This window comes from Mus pahari, chromosome 4, assembly GCF_900095145.1.
Source record: "Mus pahari chromosome 4, PAHARI_EIJ_v1.1, whole genome shotgun sequence".
Lineage (NCBI taxonomy): Eukaryota > Metazoa > Chordata > Mammalia > Rodentia > Muridae > Mus > Mus pahari.
This window is the reverse complement of record NC_034593.1, coordinates 77604677-77613526: the sequence shown is the minus strand read 5'-3', so window position 1 is coordinate 77613526 and position 8850 is coordinate 77604677. Positions and strand designations below refer to the sequence as shown.

Sequence of the window (8850 nt, the reverse complement as noted above, 5' to 3'; positions counted from 1 at the left end):
ATTCATTGTTTTTAATAGCTGAGTGGTACTCCATTGTGTAAATGTGCCACAGTTTCTGTATCCATTCCTCTGTTGAGGGACAAGGATGCAGTTTTTTAAGAGTCTCTCTAGATACATCTGATGTCTACTGTGTGGGAGCCACAACATGTGGAGCAGACGTTCAGTGTTGGGTTGTTTCTGAATGAGGGTGGGCCTGAGGACCACACATGTGCTGGGCGAGGCTACCTGAGAGTGGGCTGGGTCTCCCTAGGGCATGAGCTTCTTCTACAAGTCCTTTTCTTACATCCATTCTGCCTTCCCCATCCCAGGCATGGGCATGGAAGGAGAACTTCCTCGAGGTGGGGACCCTGGAACGCTACACCGTGGAGAGGACGAACTCAGGCAGCGGCGTGCTGTCCACGCTCACCATCAATAACGTCATGGAGGCCGACTTCCAGACCCACTACAACTGCACTGCCTGGAACAGCTTTGGACCAGGCACAGCCATCATCCAGCTGGAAGAGCGAGGTCAGTCACGCTGACTGCCCAGGATAGCCTGAAGTTCCATCTTCTCTTTCTATAGCAAGGTTCAAAGCGAGATAACTCTTTCTTGGGCTCTCTGCTGGAAGCTGACTTTAGTGGTCTGCTAATTAATTTACTATGTAAATGTTCCTTGAACATCGTTATGTGTTCAACTTTGAAGGAGCAGTTGTAGGCATGAACAGAACATCATCCCCACTCACAAGAAACTTTCCTCTTAGTGAAGTTCCTACGTAGTAGGAACAAATGAATCCAGACTGAGAAAAATTAAATGATATATGCAAAAGATTAGCACAGCCTATGTTGCTGAGTTACTGAGAAGATTGGTAAAGTTCAAGGGTTCCCCTACCCTTCAAGCATCCTTGGTTTTATAGAAGAGGTATATTCCCTCTGGGCACCTTTGACAAAGTGAAAGAGGTACCTAGCTTTTGACAGATATGTTTGATGAAGGTAAAATAACACTTGTTTATTTTTGAGAACTAGTCATTGAAAAGGGAGATACGGAGATCCTGAGGGACCCTCGGGGAATGTCTGGGAAAGCTAATAGTTCCGGTTTCGTTAAAGGTGCAGGATGGACGTGGGGAACAGGGAAGGGTAATGTGGGGGGCTCAGCTAGGAAGGATCTGAGAGGGAAGCTGTGTAATCAGAGTCTGGATCCAGCTAGTAATCCCAGAAAAAAAGCGCCAAAGGGAGAGTCCTTGGGCATCTTCTCAGCTAAGGGAAGCGGGGGCACTAGAGAGGAGTGTTGGGCCATGGTGGGCTGTGCAGAGAGAGTGGACACAGGTAAGGACGTGGGAGTGGAGTCTGAAACAGAGATCACAGATTGGAGTTTGGAGGCAGTCCTGCTTACAAGGGAGGGACCAAGCCCTGCTTGTTAAGGGAAGGTATGCCAAGTAGAGGAAGAGCTCTGAGGCAAACTGAGGGCAGGGATGGAACACTGGCTGCCCCGACGTCAACTCTGGTTAAACTAAAGCACAGATGACAAACCAGACTCAGCCCAGCTCTTCTCAAATGTGGCCTGGACTTAGATGTCAACACGGCCCAGCCCAGGCAAAACTTACTTTTGTACACAATCCAGAGTTGCCCCAGTAGATTATGGTCACGTCTTCGGGCCCCTATGTGGCTCCGTCCTCATCCCTATTCCTTCCTCTCCCTTCTATAGAGGTGTTACCTGTGGGCATCATTGCCGGGGCCACCATCGGCGCCGGCATCCTGGTCGTCTTCTCTTTTGCTGCCTTGGTGTTCTTCCTCTACCGACGTCGCAAAGGCAGTGAGTACAGGCGCCAGAGAGCCAGCCACAACACACCCTTCATCCCCCAACCTTACCCTTCAAGGTCTCGTCAGGGGGCGGGGGCTAGAAGTCAGTGGTGCAGACGGTGAAAGCCCCCAGCCACATCTCCCTGTCCTAGGTCGAAAGGATGTGACGTTGAGGAAGCTGGACATCAAGGTGGAGACGGTGAATCGGGAGCCACTTACGATGCACTCTGACCGGGAGGATGATACCGCCAGCATTTCCACAGCAACGCGGGTCATGAAGGCCATCTACTCGGTGAGGATAGCGCTCCTTTCAACATGGCCTAGACTCTTCATAGTCCTATGGCCAGCCCCACCAGGTCTTAATAACTTCTGTTACCTCTTCTTCGTCTGTGCATTTAACCTGTTCCTGATACCCCAATTCCTATGTACCAACCTGCTCTCAAATAGATGCACCCACACTGGTAGCCTAGCACATACTTACTTGTATAGACGCTCACACACATATGCATAGCTACTCTCTACCCTCCCCCCAACCCCCAGTGCCCTTTGCCTCATCCTTCCCTCACACAGAGGAAAATCTGTAGATAGTTTTGGTTCAACCTCCTCATTACTGAGCCAAGTTAGCACTCCACAGTGGTAGCAGTGTTATACTCACAATATTATATTATACACTAGCAACAAAATTAACACTAGAAGCCAGGTCTCCGGTGTCCTACCTCAATCTATATGGTGAGACACAAGCCTGCCGCAACCCCAGAGCCTCCTTTAGCGCATGGCCTCAGAGCATGGAAATCAGTTGCCTTAGTTAGGGTTTTACTGTTGTGAGCAGACACCATGACCAACACAACTCTTATAAGAACAACATTTAGATGGGGCTGACTTACAGGTTCAGAGATTCAGTCCAGTATCATCAAGGCAGGAACATAGCAGCCTCCAGGCAGGCATGGTGTAGGAGGAGCTGAGGAGTTCTACATCTTCATCTGAAGATGCTGCTAGTAGAGTATTGGTTTCCAGGCAGCTAGGATGAGGATCTTAAAGCCTACACCCACAGTGACACACCTACTATAAAAGTGACACACCTTCTAATAGTGCCACTCCTTGGGACAATTATATGCAAACCATATACTGTTTCCTGACACCCACACCTGTTCTTTAGTCCTTTAAGGATGATGTGGATCTGAAGCAGGACCTGCGCTGTGACACCATTGATACCCGGGAAGAGTATGAGATGAAGGTGAGGGAAAGGACTGAAGGAAGGAGAACTGGCTGGCTGGGACGTGGGGTAGGAGGATCTGCAGGGGGAGGGGAGAACAGCCAGGGAGGAGTGGTCAAGAGGTCTGCAGAAGGAACAGAAGATAGAGTGGTGTGGTGAGAAGGGCAGAAGACATGGGTTGGGGTGGGCATGGGGCAAAGACCCAGGAGAGCTTATTACACTGGGGGAAGTTCCCACGTTTACCCTTTTCTCTTGTTGCCCTCAGGATCCCACCAATGGTTATTACAATGTGCGCGCCCACGAAGATCGCCCATCCTCCAGGGCGGTGCTGTATGCAGACTACCGCGCCCCTGGTCCTACTCGTTTTGATGGGCGCCCATCATCCCGCCTCTCCCACTCCAGTGGTTATGCCCAGCTCAATACGTACAGCCGGGCCCCTGCCTCTGACTATGGCACAGAGCCTACACCCTCTGGCCCTTCTGCTCCGGGTGGCACCGACACGACCAGCCAGCTGTCGTACGAGAACTATGAGAAGTTCAACTCCCATCCCTTTCCCGGGGCAGCTGGGTATCCTACCTACCGTCTAGGCTACCCCCAGGCCCCACCCTCTGGCCTGGAGAGGACCCCCTATGAAGCGTATGACCCTATTGGCAAGTATGCCACCGCCACTCGGTTCTCCTACACCTCTCAGCACTCAGACTATGGCCAGCGATTCCAGCAGCGCATGCAGACTCATGTGTAGAGGCTGGATCTGGCTGGGGTATCTCTGCGGGGCAGAGGAGATGGCTTCCCAGCTGCTCCCTGACATTCAGGGACATTGCTCATTGCTCCTTTCGTGAACCCAGCCTTTCTCCTCCAGGCCATCACAAATAAGGAGCAGGTCTCCCAGTAACATCCCATCCCAAGGATGGTGCTCTGTGCAGGCCCCAGTCTCCCGGGCCTGCCCTTTCCTCTCCTTCAGGAGGATGTCTCTTCTGACCTTTGCTCTGCCTGACCCAAGCATGGGGAAAGGAGAGGGGAGGTTGGGGAAGGGGAGGAGAAGGGAGAGGAGAAGAACACATTTTATCATTTCCTATCTGTCCTCCTCCTCTGGTCTCCCATAAGAGGGCATGGAGCTAAGCTGAGGCAGGCAGGCTGCTGGAACGTGGGACAGCCCACCAGTCCCGGTCTTGATTTCTTTTATACCTTGTGTTCATCTTTCCCATCTCAGGGGGTTACAGATGGAACGAGTTCAAATCCAGCCTTTGGTCAGTTGGGGTCAAATGCCAGTCTCCCTGGCTGCTGTGGTGTCCATCTGTCTGAGTGAAGAGGGCTTCAAAAATCCAGATGTGTCCTGGATGTGAGCAAGGAGGGGTCAGGGCCATGTTTTGGTTGACAGGCAAAGGGCCTTGGTGTAGTACATTGCAGTTCCCAGATCCACCACTAGTGGGAGCCACACAAGCTTCTTTCCTGGTATCTGTCCCACTTCTTGGTGTTAACTCTCGAGCCTTGGAGAGTTGGGTGGAGCAGAGGCTACTTTTCATGGGGCTATTTTTCCAAAGCAATAAAACCTCATTTGGAAAGAAAAGCTGTAGGGGTTTCCCCCACTATACACAAGTCCCCATGGAAAAGAAAGGGGCACCTGCCCTCCGCCTGAATCCTAACTCCTTATATTACTATATCCGAGTCTCTAAGCACTTTGAATCTAGTATATACATCCAAATGGTGAGACCTGCCTGCTGGTGGATTCTGGTGATAGGGTTAAGCAATGTCCGAGTCTCAGACTCAGCTATCCTACCCTGTTTATCATAGCTAGAAACTACCTTGCAGATGGTGTGATAGATGCTTTATCCAGACAAATTTTTGTTTTTGTCTCCTCCTCACTGCCCCCAAGCCCCGACCAATCAGATTCCTTCTTCCATTTTCAGTGCCTTGAGTGTCAGGTTTGTGATGATATCCCTGTGTGGGGAGCAGGGACCTTGGGAGCTTGAGCTTGCCCCATGTTAGCATCCAAGGAGAGTCAAGTGAGAGGATGTGAGGGAAAGGGGACCTGGAAATGGTCGAGAAGGAAACTTCCTACTGATCTAGATAGAGATCCTAGTGCAGAACAACACGAACGGCACTGAATTCCATGGGCCATGCTGTCTTCTCCCACACAGCATGCACACATGAGCGCGCACACATTTCATACCACGTCTCATCTACCACCTTCTGACCAAAGAGAATCTGTAACTCGTAGCTCAGCCTCATCTCCCCAGGAAAACAACTGCCCAACAGGAGTCTACCATCCGTGTCCCCGCTGAGGCCTGTGCGGTGGGAGGGCGTAGTCCCAGAATGCGCCTTGCTTTTTCTCATTGGTCACCATTCGTTAGTCATGTTTACTTTAATGAGCTACATCTTCATCAGGCATGGTCCATCACTAACCTTCTAGATGGGCCTGTGGGGTGATATTCGATAAGGACCAGGTACTATCCGGGAATCAGGGAGCCCCGTTTCCAGCCTGGCAGGCAGCTGCTGCTTCCTCCTCTCCTCCTCCTCCGGTGAGTGCATGCACAGAGCAGGCCCTTTCTGCAGCAGGGACAGACTTGTAGCTGCATCCCAGTTCAGAAGACTCACGCTCACAGAACCCTTTCGTGAGAGCTCAGTGGGGCCGTGGGTTTGCAGTGTAGGTCCTTGTGAATATGGACTCACGCAGGCTTTCATATTCTCTGACCCCTGAGGCCATGGGTGAGCCAAACACTTCTGAGGTCTACATAGAGTGGCCTTTTAAGCAGCAGTGCTCCGTAAAGCCGTCATCTTGTCTGGGGTTTGGCTTGATTCTCTTGTTTCTCTCTGATTTAAGTAGTAGGTCCCTCCTATGGAAACAAGAGCATCACTAAGGAAAACTCTGGGAGTCAAGCGCACAGCCGTGCAAGGGACAGGAAGCAGCAACTGAGACAGACTCCTGCCACTCGCACTCTGCAATCAGAATCAGAGTTGGGCCCTGCTGAGTGACCAGTGTCGCTTGTCGGGGGAGTTGAAAGTCCCTTAATCGAGAGGCTCTTCCGTCTGAAGCTAGTGTCTTCCAGCATGTTGGTACTTTGAGTCTAAGCACCCCGGGTGGTGTTGCTTTAGTTGAAGGAATAAGGAACCAAGAGTGGAGAGATCCAGGATCCCATTCTGCGGCTGCCGTTTGCAGGGGTAACCCTGATCTGACCTTATTTTCCTTGCTTCCATCTTCTGGTCTTTCCCTAAACCTTTTCTCTGTTGGCTGTGTTCATCTGGGGCAGGAGACTGCCCATTCCTCGGGAACAGAAAGCAGTCGTGGTGAGGCTCGGAGCAGGGAGGCACTGCCTGCTAGAAGGAGCTGTAACCACCAACTTCTTGATCTTGTCTGTCACCCTGCCCCTGAGTGAAACGAAGCTATCGGTGTTGCTCCTGTCTTAGATTCAGTAGGCTGCTGTGATCATGGTAGGGCCCGGTTACGGATACGGTCTGCAGCAGCACATTCGGACTGAGAGAGGCAGAGAAACTGTCTTCCACTTCGGTCTTCAGGAGCAGTCACCTGGCCTAAAGACTGCTCTCCCTGTTCCCCAACAAGGTGAAGCCTACATTCCCCCCGCAGTCTTCAATCAGAAAGCAGGGGAGAGAGAGCAGCTGACCCCGCCCTGTAGACTGAAAGGGATGTTCTTTAGTGGGAAGAAGGGGCTAGTGGTTTTGATAATAAGCGCTGAATATGCTAAAGGTTCTTGTGGCTCTGGGTATGCCTCACCCTTTGTAGAGAACCCAGCCTGCTTGCTGAATCCTGGTCCCCACCCCATCCCCACCACCACCAAAGTCTAACTACAGACTATGCATGAAGCAGGAACAAGCTCGCAGGAGCGGGGGCAATGCTCAGCTTTCATAAGTCTGAGTCGGAACAAAACACATGAGCTCAACTAATGTGATTCTGGGTGAGACAGGGCACAATGACCCGTGTCTTGCCCCTTGTGCTCTGTCAGGAGCCATAGCTCCTGGGATCCTTAAGATGGAAGTGGGTGACCCGTGTACACTTGGTCCCCTACATAGCAATGTTAGGCAATTGGGATTTATAGAAACTCCCGTTAAAGCCAAAGACCGCGTTTGGGCATGTAACGTCTACTGGCTTAGTCACTGCCTCAACCTGCTGTGTGAGCAGTTCTGTCCCTATGAGTAAATTGCATGAACTCCCAAGGCCACTGCAGGCTCGAAACACCTGCTTTCCCTACTTTTCCATTTCTGTGGAATCCGAGGCCAGGCGCTACACCCATCAAGCCATGCACTGATGGTAATAAAATCCTGGGGACACAGACCTCAAGACTCCACTGGGGATGCATTTACTGTTATGAAAGGACTCTAAAGTTGTCACCTAAACACCACATTCCCTTCTCCCTGCGATTTTTTTTTTCTCCTCTTCTAAAGACATATATTCTGACCAGTGCTGGCTGAGTTTCCTCAGCCTGCTGCTGACACCACCCGTGGGCCAGTAAAGAGGACTGAGGTCTGTGGCTTGTATGGATTTGAGGGGAGGGCACAGCATTCAGTTTTCCTGCATCACTGTGAGGGAACCCCAGGCTTCTTTCCCAAGGGAAAATAATTTTACACAGAAGACAGAGGCCATACTAGAAAGTCCTGGTGCAAACCTGCTCTTACTAAAAGTAATGACTTCGTATGCACAGAACGCCCCTTACCAGTCCTGGCTTTTAAACCATCTTAGGTTTTTAATGCTCACAACCGCTGGCCTTTGCAAACTGGTGGCCAGACTGTTCCATTGGTTTCAGGAGCTGTCCATCACCTCTGGGAATACCAGGACTGAAGGGGGCGGGGAAGGGGGAGCATTCAGTTTGCTGATGCAATCAAATACATAGGCTTCTTAGCAAAAATGACCCACAAGGCCTCCACTTTTAACAAGGTACCCAGGTCAAACTGCTGACCCCAATCATTCCTGGTACTGTTATCTCCATTCTGACGCCTATTGAATCTTCTCTACCAAAATCCTCCTCATAAACGGATCCATGATGACAAGTAAGAGAAAAAATAAGTATTTTTGTTAGGACAAACCATCATAGATTTTTAGCAATGTGTATCTGTGTGTCCTGTATGCCTTTCCTATTCTGACATTTTTTTCATTTCTTTTTTTTTTAAAAAAAATATTGTGTACTATATTTTTAGTCTCAAACACACTATATATTATATATTTAATTTTATATATATATAAATATAAATGTTTTAAAAAGTACCATGTTCTGTGTTATTTTAATACACGGGCAATTAGTAGTTTTAAAAGCCTATTCAGTTCTGTGTAAATGGTTCAGATTTGGAGAGAGGGGGAGAAGTTGAAGATTGAGATTGCAAAAGTTATATAGGTGCACTTTCAGGACACTCGATAAACAGTTTATTCACCATTTTGTGAGCACGGGAGAAGCCTGAGGCTGGTCCTGTCAACTCTGGGACAAAGGGGGCTCTGCATGTGTGGCCTCGGAGTGCTCAGTGCCATGTCTGATTGTGAAGATGGAGAGACAGGAGCCTCTGCATCTGCAGTCCAGATCCCATAGAGATTGGGAACCAGCACATATGTGGGCTAGCAGTGAAAGAGAAGGAGCCGATGGCACAGTGGTGCACGCTCACAGGCTGGAGTTCACACTTACGGGAGTGTTTAAAGACTGGCAGAGGTAACGATTTTGAAGCTGTAAGCCATGAGAGAAATGCAATGGTTTGTTATCTTCATCTGGTTAATAACGTTTGACGAAGGAAAGTCAAGACTGTCCCTGAGAGACTTTTTATATACAAGGAACACAGAACCCAGCTGGAAACAGACCGTGAGGAGTGAAAAAAGAAAGACTAGCAGGCCAGGAATAGCGCTCAGTTGGTACAGTTCCTGTCCT

General features: G+C 49.9%; 1 protein-coding gene across 4 annotated transcripts in view; it reads left to right on the top strand.

The window, feature by feature from the left end:
• Nucleotides 1-8204, top strand: part of Kirrel1 (kirre like nephrin family adhesion molecule 1) — a 92130-nt gene extending 83926 nt beyond the window's left edge. For all 4 annotated transcript variants that reach the window (XM_021195507.2, XM_029537579.1, XM_021195508.2 and 1 more), the window contains 5 exons: nucleotides 309-507; nucleotides 1682-1789; nucleotides 1929-2068; nucleotides 2933-3010; nucleotides 3255-8204. In XM_021195507.2, coding sequence (XP_021051166.1) covers nucleotides 309-507; nucleotides 1682-1789; nucleotides 1929-2068; nucleotides 2933-3010; nucleotides 3255-3731 — 1002 coding nt within the window. In that variant the 3' untranslated portion in view covers nucleotides 3732-8204. The remainder of the gene's footprint in view (nucleotides 1-308; nucleotides 508-1681; nucleotides 1790-1928; nucleotides 2069-2932; nucleotides 3011-3254) is intronic.
• The last annotated feature ends 646 nt before the right edge of the window (nucleotides 8205-8850 follow it).